Source organism: Pseudorasbora parva, chromosome 8, assembly GCF_024679245.1.
Source record: "Pseudorasbora parva isolate DD20220531a chromosome 8, ASM2467924v1, whole genome shotgun sequence".
NCBI classification, from domain to species: domain Eukaryota; kingdom Metazoa; phylum Chordata; class Actinopteri; order Cypriniformes; family Gobionidae; genus Pseudorasbora; species Pseudorasbora parva.
Window position 1 is genome coordinate 47,977,026 of NC_090179.1, and position 27,795 is coordinate 48,004,820.

Sequence of the window (27,795 nt, forward strand, 5' to 3'; positions counted from 1 at the left end):
TCAGACTCTCCTCTGACTGTGAATCCTAAAATAAAACACACACACAGTCACATATGCAGTGTGAGACATTACGTCTGTCACATCTTTTCATAAGAAAACTGAGGACTAACTAGATAAGCTTTATTAATTCATTCTCAAACATGATAATATAGCTTCTATCTGATGCTCAAACTCACTTTACAACATCAAAAGGTCATGAAAGGTCACTTTCACCCAACGGACAGCTGATACAGAACCAGCAGAAATGATCATTACACTCCACTACACACTTCCTTTTATTTCTAGAGAGTAAAACAGACATTTGAACTTTAAATGAAAATATTATGATGGAAACCGTTACAAACTATTGTTACCTTAGGTACTCCAGTTTATAATGTGGATTCTTCTTCAGATCAGAGAGCAGCTTCACTCCTGAGTCTCCTAGATTATTCTCAGACAGATCCAGATCTCTCAGGTGTGAGGGGTTTGATCTCAGAGCTGAAGCCAGAGCAGCACAACCTTCATCTGTGACACCACACCTCACCAACCTGTAGAGAACAATGACACACATTAAGTCTATCTCCAAAGCTAAACATGAACACTTACACTAAATAAATAAATAATACAATGCTGTCAATATGAAATATATATAAATACTCATTAGTTCACGTTGTTAAAATACATCAGTTAGGATTAGAGGAGAGAATATACAGTTTGTACAGTATAAGAACATGATGTTTCTTAAAAAACTAAGTTCGGGAGAAGCACGTTCAAATGATCTACCTAATCATGATGTCATTCCAACCAGCTGTCAACAATCAGTAATCAACATGTCTACCAATCAGCTCAAGTGGAGGATCACATAAATACCCAGTCAACTCACCAATGTTCCTTGACAAAGTTTGCAGCATTCTGGCAGGTCACTTTTTCTACCCACGCTGTCAACATGGCTCCACACGCTGCTCGAAGCTATGCTACAATGCTAAAAACTTTCCTTACAAATTCCTAAGCTACCTAAAGCCCCTTTTGGCCGCTTTTCATCAGCATTATTTCAAACCAATGGCTCCTCAACATCACAGTAAAAGAATTCATGTTTTTTCCGAAGTGTAATGTGGTCTTTGCCACAATTCAATCAATGAGGAGTCAATTGTTTGAGCAGCGCTCAGACACTGTAAAGAGTGCACACTGCACAGACTTGCAGCAGGACAGCTACAACAGTTCCTGTCCCAAGAAATAGAAATGTATCTTAAATAACATAGTTCCGGCACGCATCAAGCTTTGTTGTGATCTTGCTGCCTCTGTGTACAACAGACAGAAACTTGTCACACACAAAGTGCATTTGCCGTGGTAATGAACAATAAATTTACTCGCTCGCAAAGCTAATTAATGTATCGTGAGGCTAAGTAACTTAAATGTTGACAATACAGCATAATGATTTTTTAAGCCTTCGTATATTTTGGAGACAGAAACATACATCACATCTTCCTAATTGTGATTAAACTTTTGAATGTGGCGCCGTGTTGCGTTCAGAATATTACAGTTTCAGAGCATTTACAATCAATGTATGGCGCCAAGTTCTTATGAACCAGGACTGTTTTCTTTATTGTGATTATATTGTAATGTTGTATGCTAAATTTAATAAGAATTGGACCCAAATGGGTCTCTTTCAAAATAAGAGTCCCATTTTGGTTTTACAAACATGCTTTTCCATTTTGTTCCATCTAACTTTTTCTCCACCACAGAAGCAGTGATGTTCCATCTTCTCCCACAGAAGCTCAGTTTCTCTGGCTAATTTCTCCTCTGCCATAACAGTGCTATTCTCTCTGCTCCCACAGGAGCTCAGTTTTCTGGCTAATCTTTTTCTCCTCTGCGCCACAGCAGCGCTGTTATCTTTGCTCCCGCAGGAGCTCAGTTTCTCTGGCTATTTTTCTCCTCTGCCACAGCAGTGCTGTTCTTTCTGCTCCCACAGGAGCCCAGTTTCTCTGGCTAATTTCTCCAGTGTCCATGACAGTGTGGTTCCTTCTGCTCCCACAGGAGCTCAGTTTCTCTGGCTAATTTCTCCAGTGCCCATAACAGTGTGTTTCCTTCTGCTCCCACAGGAGCTCAGTTTTTCGGGCTAATCTCTTCTCCACTGCTGTAGCAGTGCTGTTCCCTCTGCTCCCGCAGGAGTTCGGTTTCTCTGGCTAACCGTTTCTCCACTGCCAAAGCAGTGTTGTACTTTATGCTTCCGCAGGAGCTGAAGAAAATCAGCATTTGGTCCTACCCATTGCAATGTCTGAGAATTAACTTTATCCATCTGACGAAGATCCTCTACAGCATCCCACAGCTGCAAGGAGCACCCCAACCCAACAAGACACCGTGACTGAATCTCCAGCAACACAGCGTGGCCGTTGGCCCAGCCGAGCCACATCCCGTACACCGAGACGCAGAGGCTTGCCATCGCCTCCACCTTCAAGACATCCACCATCTCCAGCTTCCTCCTACTCCTCAGTAAAACCTACGATTCCAGCGATAGAGAAATGGACCGTACTAGGGTTAAGACAAGTGCTAATCAGTGCCGATGTTAATTTTTCCAGAAGAATTAATAAAGCCAAATTATACAACCTCTACGTGTCACTTCAAGCAGCTTCTCCATCTCCAAAATCCACTCCACCTTCCAAAACTACAAACAGGTCAAGGAAACATAAGGATCCGAACTCACACTCTCAAAAGACCCCTTCTCCCATAGAACTGGTTCTTCCTCGAGCACCAGGCCGCTGCAGCAGGCCATCAGCTAGCCCGGGCCACGCCCCAGTTCCAGCCACCGCTGCCATCACCGCCGCCACCCAGCCCAACTCATCTCTCTGCTCCGCCGAGCTAGAGACCGTGGGTGTTTCCAGCATTGCACCTCAGGTCACAATACCAGTTTCCTCTGCCCCAGGCAATCCTTTAAGCATAAGTACGCTTCCGCCAGCAGCTCAAGCTTTGTATCACAGCCTTTTCCTGTCACTTTTTTCTAACCCTTTCCCTTGGACTGCAGCCCCACCATCAAACTCTAGCGCTAGGCTGCTTCCGCTAGCGGTGCAGGCCCAGCTGCTTTATGTCCTCCTTAGCTTTCCTCTTTCCCCTTTTTTCCCATTCCTCCTTTGTCAGGGACCGACCGAAACAAGAGGTTGCCTCCGCAAGCGGTCTCGGCCCCTGGTTTCTATCCGCCTAACACTTTTTCCCAAACTAGTGCTCCATTCACTCTGTTTTCTGCAACACAGATGCCCTTCCCGCCGAATGCTACAGCCTTGGAATTGCCCCCTGTCGCCAGCAACATTAGAGCACAGATCCTCACAAAAATTCAGGCTGTTGGCGCCAGAGGCGGACCCATTTCCATTCCCAACCCCAGTACCAAAGTATTGAGAGCTAATATTCCCATAAACCACCCATTGAGACCCCTCATTGACGCTTCTCTCAATTCCATCCTTCAAGCTGTTTCCCCCAGAACCCTTCAATCCTACCTAACTGCATGGAAGTGTTTCAAGTCTTTTCACTCCATATACAAGCTAAATTTTCCAGATTATTCTTTGCTTACCATCACTTCATTCATATCTTATCTCAACAGCATCAAGAACCTCCAAGTCAGCTCCATCAAGGGTCATCTAAGCGGAATTCAACAAACTTGTGTTTGGTCTGCCCTCTCCAGAAATAACCAATTCACAAACATCCATGCTCATCAAAGGCATCCAAAAAACTCAACCAACCCACCCAGACAACCAATAACTCTAGACATACCTACCAAATGTATCTCCACCCTCTGCCGAGGCTACCACTCCACCAATACTGCCCGCACTCTGGATGCAATGTTCATATTGGCTTGCTCCGGTTTTCTCAGAAGCTCAGAAATTACCATCACGTCCACCTTCAACCCAAAGCTTCATCCTATAATTTAAGACCTAGAATTGCTAGATGACGAAACAATCTCTTACTTCATCAAACAAAGCAAGACGGATCAAATGAAAAAAGGGCAATCCATTTACATTTTCAACCTTCCATCACCAATCCAGCCGTATCAATCCCTTTTAGCCAACCTACATTTCAGAAGTTTGCAGACTAAACTTTTATTTGAACCACTCTTCACAGACGATGCTAACCACCCTGTCACACGTTTCTGGTTCCAAAAACACATCAAGTCTATACTGATTATATCCGGCATCTCGGCAGACAACTTTTCTAGCCATTCATTCCGCATAGGTGCAGCAACCACAGCTGCTCAAAAAGGTCTCTCCCAGCACCAGATCCAAAAACTTGGTCGCTGGTTGTCAGAGGATTTCAAGAGCTACATCCGCTCCAATCGCTCCCACATCAAAGAAGCCCAACAGACCCTCATCAGCTAAAATTGTTTCAGCTTCAGCTTGTTTCCATACACTCAATCCTACAGGATCACTACATCCGCTCCAATTCAACATCACCAAATTCACTAAATGAATCAATAATATTCACTGCCGTGGCAGCATCTCTTCAGTCACTCCCGCAGGAACCCACCTCAAATTTTTCACTGCAGCAGTGTTATCTCCTCCGCTCTAACAAAAGCTCAGGATTCTCCATCCAGCTGGCTTTCACTGCCGCAGCAGTATCTCCTCCGCTCTAACAGAAGCTCAGGATTCTACATCCAGCTGGCTCTCACTGCCGCAGCAGTGTTATCTCCTCCGCTCTAACAGAAGCTCAGGATTCTACATCCAGCTGGCTCTCACTGCCGCAGCAGTGTTATCTCCTCCGCTCCAATGGAAGCTCAGTATTCCCCACCCAGCTGGCTCTCACTGCCGCAGCAGTATCTCCTCCGTTCTAACAGAAGCTAAGCTTTTCCATCCAGCTGGTTTTCACTGCCGCAGCAGTGTTATCTCCTCCACTTCAATAGAAGTTCAGTATTCCCCATCCAGCTGACTCTCATTGCCGCAGCAGTATCTCCTCCGTTCTAACAGAAGCTAAGCTTTTCCATCCAGCTAGTTCTCACTGCCGCAGCAGTGTTATCTCATTCGCTCCAATAGAAGCTCAGTATTCCCCATCCAGCTGGCTCTCACTGCCGCAGCATCTCCTCCGTTCTAACAGAAGCTAAGCTTTTCCATTCCAGCTGGTTCTCACTGCCGCAGCAGTGTTATCTCATTCGCTCCAGCAGAAGCCCAGTTTCTCCAACCGACTTTACTGCAAAACAGTGTCATCTCCTCCGCTCAAACAGAAGCCAGTTCCTCCACCCAAAGGCCTCCACTGCCACAGCAGTGATACCGCCTCAGCTCCCGCAAGAGTTCCGTTTTTCCATTCAACTTGCTTGTACTGCCGCAGCAGTGATTTCTCCATATTTCCGCAGGATTGTCAGTTCTACGTCCAACCCGGCTCACTGGTTTCAAAAAACAAGTTAAAATGGCTCGTCTCCACGGCTGCAGCAGTATCGACAACTTTGCTCTCACAAAGCCCGATACTCGTTTCAATACCACAGCAATGTCGTCATCTCCATTCCCACAGGAGCCCAATCGTCCGTGCAAATTGTTTGTTTGGATAGTTGGAAAGCAAGTTGAAACGTCTCATATCCTCTGCTGCAGCAGTTATAGTCAATTTCACTCCCGCAGGAGCTCTGATACGTCTTTTCAAAACCTGTTTCACTGTCTCAGCAGTCTCACCTTCTCCACCCCACAGGAGCCCAATTCTCTGTACAACTGGGTCTTCAGATAGTTTGGAAAGCAGATTTAAAAGGGCTCATCTCCACTGCCACAGCAGTATCACCAACCTCACTCCTGCAGGAGTTCTGTTCCTCCATCCAAACTTGTCCCACCCCCACAGCAGTGTCATCTTCTCAACTCCTACAGGAGCCTAATTCTCTGTACAGCCAGCTCATTGGATACATTTGAAAGCATGCTGAAACAGCAGTGCTGTGGCAGTGGAGACGAGCTATCTCCTCTCGCCTACACGCAACCACCCCAGCTGACTACCAACGAGGTTCACCTTTCTGATATCACGACCATACAAACCTCAGACAATAATGAACAAGATCTCCCGATCCAGTGACTATCCCCCCCTTCGATTGGCACAGCACCAGTTCATGCTCTGCAACTTTTGGGGGGCATCAACATCATTTACTGGCTGCTGTCCTATGCTAGTAGGACAGCACGCCAAATATGCATACCAGTTATTCTATCTGAATTATTTGTAAGTGTGAACTCGTGAAATGATGTTTCTTAAAAAACTAAGTTCGGGAGAAGCACGTTCAAATGATCTACCTAATCATGATGTCATTCCAACCAGCTGTCAACAATCAGTAATCAACATGTCTACCAATCAGCTCAAGTGGAGGATCACATAAATACCCAGTCAACTCACCAATGTTCCTTGACAAAGTTTGCAGCATCCCTCCACCACCCCTTCTACCTCACACACACCAGGTTAACTTTCCTAACCAGAAATACGGGGGGAGTACTCTGGGTTCGGGCCAAATACCGAGCTCGGAGCCATCTCCTCGGACAGCACGGCAAATACGCATACCATTTATTCTATCTGAATTATTTGTAAGTGTGAACTCGTGAAATTATTTCAGTGGAAAGACCCATAAAACATGGAAACCCTGTGTGTGTGTGTGTGTGTGTGTGTGTGTGTGTGTGTGTGTGTGTGTGTGTGTGTGTATGAGAGAGAAAGAGAGAGAGAGAGTGTGTGAGAGAGAGAGAGAGAGAGAGAGAGAGAGAGAGAGAAAATGTGTGTGTGTGTGTGTGTGTGTGTGTGTCTGTGAGAGAGAGAGAGAGCGTGTTTGTAAAGGGTGTGTCTGTATGTGTGACTGTGTATGAGTGTATATATGTGTGTGTGTGTGTGTGTGTGTGTGTGTGTGTGTGTGTTTGTGCGAGTGTGTTTGTGCGTGTGTGTGTGTGTGTGTGTGTGTGTGTGTGTGTGTGTGTGTATGAGAGAGAAAGAGAGAGAGAGAGTGTGAGAGAGAGAGAAAATGTGTGTGTGTGTGTGTGTGTGTCTGTCTGTGAGAGAGTGAGAGAGCGTGTTTGTAAAGGGTGTGTCTGTATGTGTGACTGTGTATGAGTGTATATATGTGTGTGTGTGTGTGTGTGTGTGTGTGTGTGTGTGTGTGTGTGTGTGTGTGTGCGAGTGTGTTTGTGCGAGTGTGTGTGTATGTATGTATGACTGTGTGTGTGCGCGTGTTTGTGAGTGAGTGTCTATATGAGTGTCTATATGAGTGTGTGTGTGTGTGATGGGTCAGTTTAGGGGCAGTGTAAGGGAATAGAAAATACGATTTGTACAGTATAAAAACCATTACACCCATGGAATGTCCCCACATTTCACAAAAACAAACGTGTGTGACTGTGTGGGTATGTGACTGTGTGGGTGTGTGTGCATGTCTGTGTGTGCACGCATGTGACTGTGTGTGTGTGTGTGTGTGTGTGTGTGTGAGTTTGTGAGTGTGTGTGACTTTGTTCGTGAGTGAGTATGTGACTGTGTGTGTGTGTGTGTGTGTGTGTTTGTGTGTGTATTTGACTGAGTTTGTGAGTGTGTGTTTGAGTGAGTTTGTGTGTGTGACTGTGTGTGTGTGTGTGTGTATGTGTTATGTGTATGTTGTATGTGTGTGTATATACATGACTGTGTGTGTGTGTGTGACTGTGTGTTTGTTCATGAGTGAGTGTCTTTGTGAGTTTGTGTGTGTGTGTATGTGTATGTGACTCTGTGAGTTTGTGTGCATGTTCGTGTGTGTGTGTGTGTGTGTGTTTGTTCGTGAGTGAGTGAGTGTGTTTGAGAGTGTGTGTGTGTGTGTGCGTATGTGTCTGTGTTGTGTGTGTGTGTGTGTGTGTGAGTGTTTGAGAGTGTATGACTGTGTGTTCGTAAGTGATTGAGTGTGTGTGTATGTGATTGTTATATGTGTGTTGTGTGTGTGTGTTATGTGAGTTTGTGAGTGTGTGTGCATGTTTGTGTGTGCCCATATGGAAAAGTTTAGCTAAAAACATGTATGATTCGTATGTTCCAACAGAATACTATAAAGATCAGAGATATATATGCTGCAAAAACCACATATATAAATTGCACAATGTTAATGTATTTTCGATCATATATGTCCTACACTGTGTAACGAATTAGCTCTTAAGGGAAATATTAATAATTATTCATAACTCATTATGATTAATTATGAATATTTGAATAATTTAACATTGATTAACAAGATTAACATTGCAATCAATTTATCAGTTCGTTTGTGAACATTTAGTATTGATTATTACTTAATTCTAAGAAAAATATTTTTTTCATGGCTACAGAAAAACATTCTTCCTTTGTATTTACATAAGCGCTTAGAGCGCATAACCAGATCGATCATTTAAGGGACAATTTGTTTGCAGGCAGGGAGTCAGAACCAAACATATATTGTGCACAAAATTTAATATCTATAAATCACGAACGAGACATAAAACACATACATACACAAAACATACATAGCAAGAGTTGAAGCGAAAGTGGTTAGAAGAACCGGGTCAGTATAGATGAAGTCTAAAGGGTCTAAAACCTTGAGAGAAACCATCAGTGACTACAAGCCCCTTTGTCTGAACTAAGGGGTTTACAGTTTCACTCACTACACAGCAATTTGTTTTGCGTACGATACTTGCATATGGCTTGAGCCGTAGAAGACCGTCCAGGTGGAAATTGCAGGAGAAAGTTCGATGGTTTGGTCTGATGGGTTTTTCCACGCATGATTCCTCCCGTGGTGAGTGAAGGAACGATGGTGAACTTGCAGAGTCTCTGATGGTCGAAGAAGAAGAAGGTCCACATGAAGTGTTGGGGCCTGTTGACATAATAGCCGTGTGTGGGCCTCGGTTTCTGGTCCCGCACAGCACATGGCTCTGTGTATGGAGGCCCTCCCTGCTTGGAGGGCCTGCATTGGTGGCCTGGCTCAAGGGCCAGCCACGATGACGTGTTGATTCAGCCAGAGAGAGAAGAGAGAGAGAGGGCATCCGAGCACCTCCCTTTTTAAGGTCTGGGAGTAGTCACACCCTCCAGGGTTAGACTTAACCAATGAGATTGTTGAGATTTCCAAGCGGGAAATTCCTCTGGAGATTATATGGCTCTTTGTTTCAAGCTTGAATCAATGGGTCTCTGCCCATTCATACTCTAATTAATGCAACAAACACACACTGCATTCTCTGAATAAGTGACATACATGGAAGTGTAAGTCGTGAAGTGAGCATTAATTTGATAGGAGACATGACATATATGAGGTTACCTGAACTAGTAAGTTGTTAAGACAAAGACAAAAAGATGCAAAATACCATACAGAAGAAACATTTTACAAGACATTTATGTGTTTACATACAATGTCCTGGGGTGCATGTTCATTTATAGATGGTTTGCCTATAATTTGAGGCAAAAGCGTGCGTTTTACAAGCTTTGTGTCTTAAACTCTGGACTTTTCATGTGGCCAGATTCTTTTGGGCCGTAAAACGTCTTATTAGATGGTTTCCAGGGTAACGGAGAATCTTTCTCTGTTTTGTTGGGGGAAGGTCTGTTACTAAGCACAAAGCATTCAAAACATATTTGTTAAATGTAACTGGCGATTGTGTGTTTGATTCGCCTGAGTCGCTACAACTGTAAAAAAAAAATATGCTGGATTGTGTTAAATACAACCCCTGCAAAACAGTGAGATTTTACTTTAGTAAATTAATTAGCAAGTAAAACGAATAAAAATGGGTAGCCCTAACGCAAAGAAAATATTTCCTTATATATGTGAATGATAAATATATTAAATTATTTAACTGCATATTAAAAATATACAGGATAAATATATTACAATATTTAATAATACATGAGGAGTTGCTGCTTTCAATTAGAAAAATATGTGACAATATATTTACTTATATATCATAATGTATGTCATTTTATATGATGTGCATGTGATGATATACCTAAAAATATATTGAACAAAATAATATATATATATTACAAAATAAAAGGAACTGTAATCCGTTACAGTTACTGAGGAAAAAATGTGCCATTATATTATGAAAATGTTAACGATTACAAAGGGTTTATATATATATATATATATATATATATACACACACACACAGTTAACAATAATACAAGTCAAGCACACCGGCATGTTCCTAAATATTTAGCAAAGAGCTATAACTGCTGAAAAGTGCACAGACATTATTTTTAATAAAAGTAACAAAGTTTTATTGGTTTTTGGCCAAACGTCAACCTCACTATCTCCACTATCTCAACCTATCTCCCTCTATTAAACTGAGCAAAAACACATGAAATAACAAAAATAGCCTTAGTTCTGTCATCGCAAACTGCGCATGCGTCAACGCGCCGTTCAATCAATAGCGGGTTCATTGTCTGATTTGTCTCAGTGGTATGATTTCCTCCCAGCGTGACTGCGAAGTGTTGAGCTCGAGGTAAGATTTGTGTTTGTCATGTCATTCTCAATGCAAATGTTAACTTATTTAATGGCAAGATTTGCTAAAAGATTTGTAAATTGTTCGTTTCTGTTATGTCGGTGCCACAGCCTTAGTGTTAGGTAACGTACAGGTAACGTTAAACCTAATTATGCTGCGCACGTGCAAAATTTCAACAATTACAAGCGTTTAATGTGCAAAAAGAACAAGTGAAAAATGATTATATTTGTATTAAAGTTATTAAACTATATGATTGGTCTCCTCATTTGTTAGTCCCTGTGAATAAAAGCGTCTGCTTAATGATCAGTTACGATAGTTAGGGTTTAGTTACGATAGTTACAAACAAATTTGGTAACTAAACCCTAAAGTTCATGGTTTGCATAGATAACGTTATACAACGATTGTGTGTGACACCGTGAAAGCTGTGTGACACTGACAAAAAGCAAAAGTTAGAATAAATGTGATGTGATTTGTTTACCGGTATGTTCCTTTTGTCATCATTAATAGTCTGTTTTGTGCCAATTCACTTTAAAAGAGTTAATGTTTTAGTGAACTTGAGTTTGCAATTGCTCTAATGTAGTTAAAATATAAACTTCTATAATTTGCATTCATGTAACTGCAACATATATGAATCTAAATGATGTACAATATTACAATTTAGTAATAGAAAGTAAGTTACTGTATAAGAATAGATTGTTATACTGGAAAACATTATGTTGAAACGTGTTTCTAATATTCATGTATGTAAATGGGGTGGTCAAGAAGATTTTCTTTTTCTTCCACAGAAAGATCTTTATGAAAACATTTGAAGACCACGCAAGAAGAACAGGTTCAGCCGCAGACTGTTGAAGAAGTTTATGTAATGTGAGTTGTAAGACTTTAACTAAAGTTAACAAATGAGACTTTATTGTAATGTGTTAACTAACATGGACTAACAATGAGCAACACATTATTACGGTATTTATTAAACTTTGTTAATTTTTTAACGTTTAGTTCACCCAAAAAACGACTTACGACAAAAACTAAAGACGACTTGCGACCAGAGAGTGACCTGAGTGATGCGATGTAGGAGTAGCGTAAGCTTCGATGTCTCTCTGGGCAACAAAATCAAGCGCTTCTCTTTTATCGAATCCTCTTTAAATTCAAATTCGTGACCAGTGTTTTGTTTTCCTCTATTCTCTGCATACCCGCATTGGTCAATCATGCTTCAGGTCAGAGGTCACTTTTTTGGCGTAAGTAGACACGCACGGTTGACTGCCGGAAGATAGATATTTTAGTCTATAAAGTCAAAAATATGGATATTTTTCTAATAAAAAATGCATAGCTTCTCTTCAGAAGGCCTTTATTAAAAGATTTTTTTAAATGTCCTGATAATTTACGCAACTCCATGTCATCCAAGATGTTCATGTCTTTCTTTCTTCAGAAATTAAGTTTTTTGAAGAAAATATTCCAGGATTTTTCATCATATAATGGTTTTCAGTTGCAACCAAAATACTGAAGGTCCAACTCAATGCAGTTCCGCCTTCGTGTTTACAAAGCGCTCATGTGAAGACTAATACAAACGCCCTCTAGCAAAAAAAAAAAGGTAAAACAACGATACTGGATGATTTTTGAAGTTGACAATTGGGTAGTTTTTGCTAAAGGGCGTTTATTAGTCTTCACACGAGCGCTCAGTAAACACGAGGGCGGGACTTCTGTCTACGTCTATGTGACCATTTACACGTTATTATGTCATCCTTGGCACCTCGCGGAGCTGCGCAAGTTGAACAATAAAGGTTGAAAAGTATATTCATTTTTTAAAATGACTGATCATTTGACTAGATAAGACCCTATTCCTCCTCTGGGATCACGCAGAGGCTATGAATCCCTTTGAAACTGCGTTGATTTGGACCTTCAACATTGTTTGCAATTGAAAAGCATTATATGATGAACAATCCTGGAATGTTTTCTTCAAGAAACTTAATTTCTTTTCCACTGAAGAAATAAAGACATGAACATCTTGGATGAGATGGGGGTGAGTAAATGATCAGTCAATTTTCATTTTGGAGTGAACTAATCCGTTAATTCTCTTTGATTGATGGCCATGACACTGTGTTCAGTGTATTTTGTTGGTGTTTTTTGTTTTGTTTTTTTGTTTTTAGATGTGTGATATTGACTGATATCATATATGGTTAGTATATGCAGAGATGTGTAATATTGACTGATATCATATATGGTTAGTATATGCAGAGATGTGTAATATTGACTGATATCATATATGGTTAGTATATGCAGAGATGTGTAATATTGACTGATATCATATATGGTTAGTATATGCAGAGATGTGTAATATTGACTGATATCATATATGGTTAGTATATGCAGAGATGTGTAATATTGACTGAAATCATATATGGTTAGTATATGCAGAGATGTTGTGATATTGACTGATATCATATATGGTTAGTATATGCAGAGATGTTGTAATATTGACTGAAATCATATATGGTTAGTATATGCAGAGATGTGTAATATTGACTGAAATCATATATGGTTAGTATATGCAGAGATGTTGTGATATTGACTGATATCATATATGGTTAGTATATGCAGAGATGTTGTAATATTGACTGAAATCATATATGGTTAGTATATGCAGAGATGTGTAATATTGACTGATATCATATATGGTTAGTATATGCAGAGATGTTGTGATATTGACTGATATCATATATGGTTAGTATATGCAGAGATGTTGAAATATTGACTGAAATTATATATGGTTAGTATATGCAGAGATGTGTAATATTGACTGAAATCATATATGGTTAGTATATGCAGAGATGTGTAATATTGACTGATATCATATATGGTTAGTATATGCAGAGATGTGTAATATTGACTGAAATCATATATCGTTAGTATATGCAGAGATGTGTAATATTGACTGATATCATATATGGTTAGTATATGCAGAGATGTTGTAATATTGACTGAAATTATATATGGTTAGTATATGCAGAGATGTGTAATATTGACTGAAATCATATATGGTTAGTATATGCAGAGATGTGTAATATTGACTGATATCATATATGGTTAGTATATGCAGAGATGTGTAATATTGACTGAAATCATATATGGTTAGTATATGCAGAGATGTTGTGATATTGACTGATATCATATATGGTTAGTATATGCAGAGATGTGTAATATTGACTGAAATCATATATGGTTAGTATATGTAGAGATGTGTAATATTGACTGATATCATTTATGGTTAGTATATGCAGAGATGTGTAATATTGACTGATATCATATATGGTTAGTATATGCAGAGATGTTGTAATATTGACTGAAATCATATATGGTTAGTATATGCAGAGATGTGTAATATTGACTGAAATCATATATGGTTAGTATATGCAGCGATGTGTGATATTGACTGATATCATATATGGTTAGTATATGCAGAGATGTGTAATATTGACTGATATCATATATGGTTAGTATATGCAGAGATGTGTGATATTGCCTGATATCATATATGGTTAGTATATGCAGAGATGTGTGATATTGACTGATATCATATATGGTTAGTATATGCAGAGATGTGTAATATTGACTGATATCATATATGGTTAGTATATGCAGAGATGTGTGATATTGACTGATATCATATATGGTTAGTATATGCAGAGATGTTGTAATATTGACTGAAATCATTTATGGTTAGTATATGCAGAGATGTGTAATATTGACTGATATCTTATATGGTTAGTATATGCAGAGATGTGTGATATTGACTGATATCATATATGGTTAGTATATGCAGAGATGTGTAATATTGACTGAAATCATATATGGTTAGTATATGCAGAGATGTGTGATATTGACTGATATCATATATGGTTAGTATATGCAGAGATGTGTGATATCGACTGATATCATATATGGTTAGTATATGCAGAGATGTTGTAATATTGACTGATATCATATATGGTTAGTATATGCAGAGATGTTGTAATATTGACTGAAATCATATATGGTTAGTATATGCAGAGATGTTGTAATATTGACTGATATCATATATGGTTAGTATATGCAGAGATGTGTAATATTGACTGAAATCATATATGGTTAGTATATGCAGAGATGTGTGATATTGACTGATATCATATATGGTTAGTATATGCAGAGATGTGTAATATTGACTGAAATCATATATGGTTAGTATATGCAGAGATGTTGTGATATTGACTGAAATCATATATGGTTAGTATATGCAGAGATGTGTAATATTGACTGAAATCATATATGGTTAGTATATGCAGAGATGTTGTGATATTGACTGAAATCATATATGGTTAGTATATGCAGAGATGTTGTAATATTGACTGAAATCATATATGGTTAGTATATGCAGAGATGTGTAATATTGACTGATATCATATATGGTTAGTATATGCAGAGATGTGTAATATTGACTGAAATCATATATGGTTAGTATATGCAGAGATGTGTAATATTGACTGAAATCATATATGGTTAGTATATGCAGAGATGTGTAATATTGACTGAAATCATATATGGTTAGTATATGCAGAGATGTGTAATATTGACTGATATCATTTATGGTTAGTATATGCAGAGATGTTGTAATATTGACTGATATCATATATGGTTAGTATATGCAGAGATGTTGTGATATTGACTGATATCATATATGGTTAGTATATGCAGAGATGTGTAATATTGACTGATATCATATATGGTTAGTATATGCAGAGATGTGTAATATTGACTGAAATCATATATGGTTAGTATATGCAGAGATGTGTAATATTGACTGAAATCATATATGGTTAGTATATGCAGAGATGTTGTAATATTGACTGATATCATATATGGTTAGTATATGCAGAGATGTGTAATATTGACTGATATCATATATGGTTAGTATATGCAGAGATGTGTAATATTGACTGAAATCATATATGGTTAGTATATGCAGAGATGTTGTAATATTGACTGATATCATATATGGTTAGTATATGCAGAGATGTGTAATATTGACTGATATCATATATGGTTAGTATATGCAGAGATGTGTAATATTGACTGATATCATATATGGTTAGTATATGCAGAGATGTGTAATATTGACTGAAATCATATATGGTTAGTATATGCAGAGATGTGTAATATTGACTGAAATCATATATGGTTAGTATATGCAGAGATGTTGTAATATTGACTGATATCATATATGGTTAGTATATGCAGAGATGTTGTGATATTGACTGATATCATATATGGTTAGTATATGCAGAGATGTTGTAATATTGACTGAAATCATATATGGTTAGTATATGCAGAGATGTGTAATATTGACTGATATCATATATGGTTAGTATATGCAGAGATGTGTGATATCGACTGATATCATATATGGTTAGTATATGCAGAGATGTGTAATATTGACTGAAATCATATATGGTTAGTATATGCAGAGATGTGTAATATTGACTGAAATCATTTATGGTTAGTATATGCAGAGATGCGTGATATTGACTGATATCATATATGGTTAGTATATGTAGAGATGTGTAATATTGACTGAAATCATATATGGTTAGTATATGCAGAGATGTTGTAATATTGACTGATATCATATATGGTTAGTATATGCAGAGATGTGTAATATTGACTGAAATCATATATGGTTAGTATATGCAGAGATGTTGTAATATTGACTGATATCATATATGGTTAGTATATGCAGAGATGTGTAATATTGACTGATATCATATATGGTTAGTATATGCAGAGATGTTGTGATATTGACTGATATCATATATGGTTAGTATATGCAGAGATGTTGTAATATTGACTGATATCATATATGGTTAGTATATGCAGAGATGTTGTAATATTGACTGATATCATATATGGTTAGTATATGCAGAGATGTGTAATATTGACTGATATCATATATGGTTAGTATATGCAGAGATGTTGTGATATTGACTGAAATCATATATGGTTAGTATATGCAGAGATGTGTAATATTGACTGATATCATATATGGTTAGTATATGCAGAGATGTGTGATATTGACTGATATCATATATGGTTAGTATATGCAGAGATGTTGTAATATTGCCTGAAATCATATATGGTTAGTATATGCAGAGATATGTAATATTGACTGATATCATATATGGTTAGTATATGCAGAGATGTGTAATATTGACTGATATCATATATGGTTAGTATATGCAGAGATGTGTGATATTGACTGATATCATATATGGTTAGTATATGCAGAGATGTGTAATATTGACTGATATCATATATGGTTAGTATATGCAGAGATGTGTGATATTGACTGATATCATATATGGTTAGTATATGCAGAGATGTGTAATATTGACTGATATCATATATGGTTAGTATATGCAGAGATGTTGTGATATTGACTGAAATCATATATGGTTAGTATATGCAGAGATGTGTAATATTGACTGATATCATATATGGTTAGTATATGCAGACATGTTGTGATATTGACTGATATCATATATGGTTAGTATATGCAGAGATGTTGTAATATTGACTGATATCATATATGGTTAGTATATGCAGAGATGTTGTAATATTGACTGATATCATATATGGTTAGTATATGCAGAGATGTTGTGATATTGACTGATATCATATATGGTTAGTATATGCAGAGATGTGTAATATTGACTGATATCATATATGGTTAGTATATGCAGAGATGTTGTAATATTGACTGATATCATATATGGTTAGTATATGCAGAGATGTTGTGATATTGACTGAAATCATATATGGTTAGTATATGCAGAGATGTTGTGATATTGACTGATATCATATATGGTTAGTATATGCAGAGATGTTGTGATATTGAGTGATATCATATATGGTTAGTATATGCAGAGATGCTGTATTATTGACTGAAATCATATATGGTTAGTATATGCAGAGATGTGTAATATTGACTGAAATCATATATGGTTAGCATATGCAGAGATGTTGTAATATTGACTGAAATCATATATGGTTAGTATATGCAGAGATGTTGTAATATTGACTGATATCATATATGGTTAGTATATGCAGAGATGTTGTAATATTGACTGATATCATATATGGTTAGTATATGCAGAAGTGTTGTAATATTGACTGATATCATATATGGTTAGTATATGCAGAGATGCTGTATTATTGACTGAAATCATATATGGTTAGTATATGCAGAGATGTGTAATATTGACTGAAATCATATATGGTTAGCATATGCAGAGATGTTGTAATATTGACTGAAATCATATATGGTTAGTATATGCAGAGATGTTGTAATATTGACTGAAATCATATATGGTTAGTATATGCAGAGATGTTGTAATATTGACTGATATCATATATGGTTAGTATATGCAGAGATGTTGTAATATTGACTGATATCATATATGGTTAGTATATGCAGAGATGTTGTAATATTGACTGATATCATATATGGTTAGTATATGCAGAGATGCTGTATTATTGACTGAAATCATATATGGTTAGTATATGCAGAGATGTGTGATATTGACTGATATCATATATGGTTAGTATATGCAGAGATGTGTAATATTGACTGATATCATATATGGTTAGTATATGCAGAGATGTTGTAATATTGACTGAAATCATGTATGATTATTATATGTAGTTTATATGTATATTATATAAACTTGAAGAGCTAACACACCATTTCCCTATTAAAAAAAATATGAAATCTGTATGAAAAGCATATAAACAAATGACACAAAATGTAAATAAATCCTATATGACTTTAATTTGACTAGCATATGATTCAGTATAAGAACTTTATATGATTTGTATATGATTATTACACGGCTCTGTGAAATACTTGATTCTGATTGGTCAATCGCGCATTCCAGCGGTATGTTATTTCCAAATAACACCCGCTCATACGGGTACTCCGAGTTATCTTGACCGGTTCTACTTCTGTTCCTAACGCTGGCGCCATCTTGTGGCTTAAGCAGCCGTGGTTTACAATGGAAGACTTCAAGGCTGGTTTCCTTTATAAAGTTTTAATATAGATCTTTTTCTGACACAAACGCATCGATTCAAATCAGAAGGCTCTATTAACCCATCTGAGTCGTGTGGAGCACGTTATTTGATGGACAGCTGAATTAATGGACTTCAAACACAGCTCCAACTACTGCTGGGATTAACGTTAGCCTGGACTTTTTAAATATAACTGATTGTATTTGTCTGACAGAAGAATGTCATATACACCTATAATGACTTGAGGGTGAGTAAATTGCAGTGAAAATCAGTTAGGGTGGCATTCCAGAGACCAGTTTATGGCAAGGCCCCTCCCTAACTACCAGTGTGGAAGAAGATGTGCCACACTATGATTGGACCCTTGGTGAATGAACATAAACAAATGTTCAGCAACATCAGATAAGATGCCAAGACAACTGCCACACACCTCTTACATGGCAGGAAGGGGGGACCTTCTGCACCCACCACCACCAAAGAGAGGACTTCTCATTGGTCTACAAGTTGATTTTAACCTCGAAACTCATTCCTAAGGTTTAGGCAAGTGCTGCCATAAAAATTCCTCCAGGACCTCCTGAAGGCAGCAGCAAAAGAGAGGCCATAGAGGTCTATCTAAATCCATTCATACACATGTTTGGATGTCTTAAATGTATATGAACTGCAACTCATCCACCTCATCTTCACACAAAGTGCAGTTTATGTTAATGGATATTGACTGTAAAAACAACAGTCCACGGGACAGGTCCATTAACAGATAAACGAATGCGTGGACGATGACTTAGCCGTTTCTTATCATGTTTGGTCTCTATCTGTTCCATACGATGCCTTTTATATTTTAAAAGAGGTTTGGTAAAGAAATAATGCATGGGTAAAACATTTAAGACATTGTTTTAACATGCCACTTTATGCTATGCAAATGAGTTCCACACTAGGGTGGGCAACACCGTGCCTAATTCAGAACCCAGTGGCCAATCACACTCCAGGACTGGAAAGGCGCCGGATTTCAATCTCCTCCTCATCGGAAAGGGATAAATATGTCCCCCGGGTAGACACACCCTCGTTCTGCGTTTCTAACCCGATGGGGAAGGAGACACTAACAGACACACCACGTTCTGCGTTTCTAACCCGATGGGGAAGGAGACACTAACAGACACACCACGTTCTGCGTTTCTAACCCGACGGGGAAGGAGACACTAACAGACACACCACGTCCTGAGCTTCTGACCTGACGAGGAAAGAGACTACAAGACAGTGGAGGTTAAGCTTTTGCGAGCAAAACCCTTATATTGCTTTCGGCAAACTATAGCTGGAAAAGGGCTCTCTCCTTGAGAGATCTTATCTGACCTTTACAACTCCTCCAGCAGCACATCCAGTCCACCAAGGACCTCTGCATCGGCAGACATTGCCGGTCCCACACGGCTCCTCAGTGACGCCGCCAGCCTGCAAAGGACCCTGTGAAGATTCGACTGACCCAGCTGCCTGGTCCACGTTTAAGGACCCTCTTGGCGCAACCAGAGTTCTGCATCCTTCAGCCCAGCGTGGCAATGGCTTTTCGCAACTCTGCGCCCTTCCCACTGCATGCTACCCGCATAACCAGTGGAAGACGTATCTACTGCCAGGACTGATCACCCGACTGTGTGGAACGTAAATATAAACTTACCAAACCTCTTTCTAGAGACCTTGGCATTAGTTTATACATGCAGCATATGTTTTCTAACCTGTTTAGATAACAGTAACTTGAGGTCAGGTTGTTACAAATAATAGGTTTATTATTTGTTTAATGATAAATAAGCATTTATTTATCACCATGTGCCAGAACCATTAGGTGGTTCCCATAAGAAGCATTCCCATACAATTCTCTTCTATTGCTACATTCTGTTCAACAGCATTGCATTTATCCATTCTGTGTTCACATCATTTATTGGTTTTATTGTTTCGTTCATTACTTTTTGGTTATTAGTTTACTATCCTTTAGAAGTATATATCCATTACTAGCATTATTAATCGTTTAAGTATTTACTCTTGCATATCTATTGTTAATAAATTTCATTCATTTTATTACACTGTGTCTTCATTGTGTTGATGATCAAAGACTCTACTGGTTGTCCAGACTCACAAATCCTTCAGATAAATCAGCTGACCAACTCCCTCTAATTTACATTAATTCTGAATTACTGAACAGCTCTTTTGCGAGTGTTCTTATATTGTTAAGATAGTATTCTTAGCTGGTGCCCCGTATCAAAGAGGGAGGGGTCATCTGATACACTCATAACCACACCTTAAGTGACACGTGATCTGAAAATCACTACGTCATCGGTGAACTGAGTAAAAATCACTACATTTTGGTGCCCCGTGTGAGGACAACTAAGATTGAAACGAGTCTTTTGTTCATCAACACAAAGAATTCAACTAAAAGACTGCAAGGTAAATTACTTTAACAGGAAACTAAATTTCTCAGTTTGGTCAGTTACTGTTTGCTTAGCAGGTGGTTCCTCCCAAGCCTGATTTGTAGTTTCTTCATTCAGCTCCGTGTTGTACCATTTATGAATAGGATTTGTTGCAGCTGAATTGTTTGCAGTAAATAGAATTGTTGTTTAAGCTTTGGACCATTTTATAGTGGCATAGTTCTGGTAAGGGTTTCCTCATCCAGGAAACTATAGTGTTAGCAGAGGTTGTAATTATTAATTAGAACTAATTGCTTCTACTAGTATAGCAAAGGGCTGATATACCTTGTAAGACTATCAGAATTTGAGAGTTCTGTGTGAACTTAGGTAAGTGTCAGATAAGGGTAGTTCCTTCTGACCACTCATCACCACGAGCTAGAGTCCGTATCACTAGTCAAGGTGTGACTTACAGTGCCCCTGTGACTTCAAACTATAAACACTTTTGTCTAAAATACTGAGAATAGGTAGCCTGCTAGTATCTTTTGGAAATGGCAGAATTAACCCTACCTGAACAGCTGGTTGTAGACCTGACCAGGGCTGTGAATCCAGGTTACATAGAAATGATTAAGGGCTTAGATTATGAGGAAATCAGCCTCAAAACAACACAGCTAACCGCTGAAGCAGCAGGCCAGGCCATAAAAGGTGCCTCGCTAATCAAACTCCTCTCTAGCTTAGCACTAAATTGGGCTGCACAGTTAACCCAAGCAATACACAGAGTATCCCTTGCTAATGAACAGATGAGAGATAGCGATATGATGATCCAAGAGCTAAAGAGTGAGCTGGCTGATATGCGTCATGCAAATGACCATTTAAAGGTTGAAGCTAATAGATTGTCTGCAGAGAAAGAAGACTTGCAGTGTGTTATGGACAGCCAAGAAGAGAAAATAAAGTTAAAAGAAGAAAATCTAGACCTAGAAACTGAGCTTGAACAGGTCAAGAATGAGTGTGTAAGTTCAGTCTCTATACCTACTCTGCAAACAGAGTTGGCTCAGGCTCAAAGGGATTTGTCAGCACTGGCAGACAAATTAAGAGTAGTGAGTATGAGTGAGAAACAGGCCAAGGATGAGTTAAAGTCAGCCTTGTCTGAAATTTCTTGTTTAAAAAGGGACTTAGAGATAGAACACAAACTGTATACTGATACACGTGAAGAGTCACAGTTGTTTAAGCGACAACTGTATGATTCAAAACAGGATCAGATTCAACTCAGAGAGGACTTGGCTAGGACAGACGATAAACTATTAGAAGTCCAGAACAGTCATGACAGAATTGCTGCCAGAGCCCGAGGTTGGGCAGATAAAGCTGATGTCGCAGAGCAGAGACTAGAGGAAATAGGGAAAAGAATGGAACAGTTGGACATAAATAGGGACATGCCCCATGAACCTGAGCTACCAAGTGTGCGCTTCAGCTCATTCATCCCACTAGTGAAAGATCCCTTATTTGATGGCCCCTCACAGAGACAACGCTATCAGGCCTATTGTGATGTTGTTGCAGCCGGGGGCCCAACCCCCGCTGCTAGTCCCAGCCATCCTCATGGAGTAGATTCTGACTCTCCAGTATGGGGAAAAACTAGTCGCTCCATCCCTGACTTCCCTAGTACAGTAACATCCAGAGACAGTAGGCTACGTCAGCTTAGGGAATTAGCACGTGACATTGAAGTGTTTAATCCTGATACCCCAGGAAGCAACATAGAGTTGTACCTTAAAGATGTAAACTATGCACTGTCATACATCCCTGAGGCCACAATGGCAGATAAACTCCTCATTCTGAGGAAAACAACAGTGCGAACTGTCCATGGTTTCATGGAGAGACAAAGCCCAGCCATTGCTGGTAATTACCATGAACTGTGTAGAGCCCTGAGAGCCAAATACACAATATATCAAAACCCATCTGTCTCCAGGCTTTCTGCTTTACAGACTAAGCAAAATCGCTATGAATCACCCAGAGAGTATTATGAGCGCTTGCGTAGAGTATATTTTGCTGGTTCTGATTCACCTAGGGCAGAAGAGGATGTGATGTTTAAAAGTCTGTTTGTGAGTAATTTGCATCCAACAATTAGGAAATCCCTTTCATTGCTGGTAGATGTTGATCACATGACTGCAGCAGAGTTAAGACAGCTTGCAATGAGAGCATGGGAGAGTGAGAAGTTACACACAGACAAGAAAGACAGGGACCCAGGTACTCAGGTGTTTGAACTCCGACACGACAGGGAGCCTCCTCTTGAACTAGAAGGTTCAGAGCTTCCCCAAAGTGGACCAGCCCGTACTGGCCGCCCCTCCCAGCCAAAGTCCAGTGAGTTCCAACAGAACACACATAGCCATAAATCCTCAGGCAATGGAGGATACAAGGGTGGCAGGCATACACACAGGGAAGAGAGGTACAGGAGGTTCAGAGATAAGTCAAGGGACAGTCACAAACAGGGTAGTCAAAAGAAAAAGGAGTTTAAAGGTACTAAAGAAACGGATCGTGATAACATTAAGCAAATTCAGAAAATACTTGCCAAAGCCCTCAAAGACCTTAAGTCAGAGGAACACACATCCCAGAAAGAAAATGACCCTCCTTCCAAGCAATGACTAGGCCGGGACCCCTCCCCTCCCCCACCAAAAGTGTACTTCATAGGGTGGGGGGAAGAGCCAAGGGAAGGGGGAACCATGCAAAAGATTGTGAGGCCTAACCAATCAGATGTCAGCAGACCTAACCCCAGTCTCTGTCAGTTCCTTGGTGACTTGACACAGAGGGGCAGGGCCAGAAGAATATATATTACTGTGTACATTGAAGGTGTATTAACATGTGATGCCCTGCTAGATACTGGCTCAGAAATTTCTTTGGTGTCACCTGGGTTGTTTAAAAAACTCACCCAAGTAACCAACTTGCTTGGTAAATGGCTTAAGGTAGAGAGTTGTCAGATCAAGATAACCAGTTACACGCAGGATCAGGCCCCTGTTAACCAGCGGGTGTGGGTGGAGTTAACCTTTGGTGAGATGAAGATAGTTCACCCTCTCTACATTGTTGGCTTTGACACAGAGCAGCTTCTTATTGGCCAGGATCTGTTGAATAGGCTCACACCATTAATTGACCTTCACAACTGTCAATTGTGGGCACAAGTCAGAGTCCCACGGCCCATCGAAGAGACTAGCTCTAGTCAGAAGGTATGCAAGGCAGTGGAGGTAGAGAGGACACCTGGCTCTAGTCAGCTGACACTGAAGGATACCCACCTTAGTGAAGACTCTCCTGCTGTGAGGGAAATGCAAATCATCAACCCCCAGTCAGCAGACACAGCTCATGAGAACAGGATACCTCTAGAGCTGTTAGAAAAGAAAAATGCATTCTTGTGTGCCCTGGAAGTTCTTAACACCCATGTATATAATCCACAAGTGGTGGGAGGCATACATGTTAATGAGGTACTGGTTAAGGATGCTGTGGTTGCACTATGGTCAGAGAAGTCAGCCATGAGTCAGGAACTGTATCAACTGTTACAAGAGAAACCTTTCATGATTCCCATGGTTGAGAAGAACCAAAGATTTTGGCTCGCTAGTGGCCCCCAAACGACAGTTAAGAGTGTTGGAGTTTGCTCGGTCTCCCTTAAGCTTGGCCATAAACAGCTCAAACACTACATGCTTGTAGTACCTGACCTGACACACTCAGTATACATAGGTTCTGATGTGTTAGTGAGATTAGGTGTGCAGTTGGACACAGCTCAACAACGTGCTGTGGTCCAGAGCCAATATTGGCCCTAATGTACTATCATGTGATCCAAACAACATGCGCTCGGGTCAAACAATTCCCCAAGCATGTCAGGTGATGAATGAGTTTGACACAGTGGTTCCTGCCCAAACTGCAGAGGTTCCAGTCAGACTAGTCATAAAAAGGGGTTTGAGGGAGCTGTGTGTAGAGTAGACTTTGAAAGTGACAGTGAGATAGTGGTACATACTGTGATGGCCAAAGAGTCGCAGGCACCAATGAACTGTGAGAAAGATACAGTAACATGCACTAAACCATACTCCGGCTTTGAGTCAGAAGTTCAAAAACAGCTAGACCAAGCTGATGCTCTGGACACAGAGGTCCAGCGTCAAGAATTAAGGCAGGTGTTTTATGAGCACAAGGAAATCTTTTCCAGAGATTCCTATGATGGTGGAGCCACAGATGACCATACAGTCCGTATTCCCACAGATCCAAATGCCCCGCCCACATTTGTGCGGCAATATAGAGTACCACTCACTGCTTTTGACTCCATTCAGGAAATTATAGATTCCCTGTTAGAGAAAAAGATCATACGTGAGTGCAATTCCACCTACAATTCTCCAGTTTGGCCTGTCTTAAAGCCAAGCGGAAAATGGCGTTTGACTGTAGATTACCGGCAGCTCAACAAACAGGTTCCCTTATCACGTTGGCCTATGATACATCTTGACCAAGAGCTAGCTAAAGTTACAACAGCTAAATACTTCTCCACAGTTGACGTGGCAAATGGTTTTTGGACAATGAAGGTAGACCCAGCCGATCAGTATAAACTGGCATTTTCTTTTGGAGGTAGACAGTTCACATGGAACAGGTGCCCATTTGGCTATTCAAACTCCCCTGCTGAGCTTAACATATTTCCCCATATGAAAAAAACCTATATGGTTCATATATAGTGACCATATATGTTCCTTACTTAAATCAGTCAGAATTATCTTATATGTTTAATGTAAGTCCCATATATGTCATACACAAAATCAGACCGTTTATGGCCCATTTCATACTAAAAAACACAGAAAACTTTTGGGTCATGTATGAATACTGCAAAAATCTTATATGAGTTTTACATGTAAACTGTATGCAATGGTATATGGTATTAGTAGAAAATACATAATATTCATATACAAATCATGTAAAGTTCTTATATTGAATCATATGCTAGTCATATTAAATTCATATAGGATTTATTTATATTTTGTGTCATTTTTTTATACAGATTTCATATTTTTTTAATAGGGAAATGGTGTGTTAGCTCTTCAAGTTTATATAATATTACATATAAACTACATATAATAATCATACATGATTTCAGTCAATATTACAACATCTCTGCATATACTAACCATATATGATTTCAATCAATGACATACACAAATTTGTGATGGAAACACTTTTATTTCAACACAAAATGAAACACTCAAATTATACTCCACATGAGTAATTTACAATTCCAACTTGATAGCAAACTGAACTTTGCACAGGAAAAAAACAAAACCCAAAAAACAACAACAAAATACATTGAACACAGTGTCATGGCCATCAATCAAAGATAATTAACTGATTAGTTCACCCCAAAATGAAAATTGACCGATAATTTACTCACCCCCATCTCATCCAAGATGTTCATGTCTTTATTTCTTCAGTGGAAAAGAAATTAAGTTTCTTGAAGTAAACATTCCAGGATTGTTCATCATATAATGCTTTTCAGTTGCAACCAAAATGTTGAAGGTCCAAATCAACGCCGTTTCAAAGGGCTTCGATGGCCTTCATAGCCTCTGCGTGATCCCAGATGAGGAATAGGGTCTTATCTAGTCAAACGATCAGTCATTTAAAAAAATGTTTATACTTTTCAACCTTAATTGTTCAACTTGCTCAGCTCTGCGAAGTGCCAAGGATGACGTAATCACGTGGAAATGGTCACATAGACAGAAGTCCCGCTCTCGTGTTTACTGAGCGCTCGTGTGAAGACTAATAAACGCCCTTTAGCAAAAACACTCAATTTTCAACTTCAAAATCATCCAATATCGTTGTTTTATCTTTTTTTTATTTGCTAGAGGGCATTTGTATTAGTCTTCACCTGAGCGCTTTGTAAACACGGAGGTGGAACTGCATTGATTTGGACCTTCAGTATTTTGGTTGCAACTAAAAACCATTATATGATGAAAAATCCTGGAATATTTTCTTCAAAAAACTGAATTTCTTTTTGACTGAAGAAAGAAAGACATGAACATCTTGGATGACATGGGGGTGAGTAAATTATCAGGACATTTAAAAAAATTATTTAAAAAATATCCATATTTTTGACTTTAGACTAAAATATCTTCCGGCAGTCAACTGTGCGGGTCTACTTACGCCAAAAGAGTGACCTCTGACCTGAAGCATGATGTATTGATGAATGCGGTTATGCAGAGAATAGAGGAAAACAAAACACTAGTCACAAATTTGAATTTAAAGAGGATTCGATAAAAGAGAAGCGCTTGATTTTGTTGCCCAGAGAGACGTTGAAGCTTACGCTACTCCTACATCGCATCACTCAGGTCACTCTCTGGTCGCAAGTCGTCTGCCATGAGCTGGTTATTTTAGTCAATAAGGTTATAAATATGGATATCTATAGCAGTATCTATATCAATTACTATATTAACTTATTTCACATAGTAATTATAGTACACATATTAAAGCTTTATTTGTTGTGTTCTGAAAATAAATGAACGTCTTATGGGTTTGGAACGACATGAGGGTCATTTTAACAACATACATTTTTGGGTGAACTAAACGTTAAAAATTGACAAAGTTTAATAAATACTGTAATAATGTATTGCTCATTGTTAGTTCATGTTAGTTAACACATTACAATAAAGTCTCATTTGTTAACATTAGTTCAAGTCTTACAACTCACATTACATAAACTTCTTCAACACTTCCGCTTCAGAACTGAACCAGTCCTCATGGGATGAAACAGTCTGCGGCTGAACCTATTCTTCTTGCGTGGTCTTCAAATGCTTTCATGAAGATCTTTCTGTGGAAGAAAAAGAAAATCTTCTTGACCACCCCATTTACATACAGGAATATTAGAAACACGTTTCAATATAATGTTTTTTTCAGTATAACAATCTATTCTTATACAGTAACTTACTTTCTATTACAAAATTGTAATATTGTAC

General features: G+C 38.9%; 1 protein-coding gene across 1 annotated transcript in view; it reads right to left on the minus strand.

The window, feature by feature from the left end:
- LOC137084577 (NACHT, LRR and PYD domains-containing protein 12-like) overlaps positions 1-27,795 on the minus strand; it is a 391,414-nt gene continuing 363,619 nt past the window's right edge. The window contains exons 11-12 of the mRNA XM_067450866.1: positions 354-527; positions 1-25 (exon numbers count right to left, since the gene is read on the minus strand). Of these exons, the coding sequence (XP_067306967.1) occupies positions 1-25; positions 354-527 (199 nt within the window). The remainder of the gene's footprint in view (positions 26-353; positions 528-27,795) is intronic.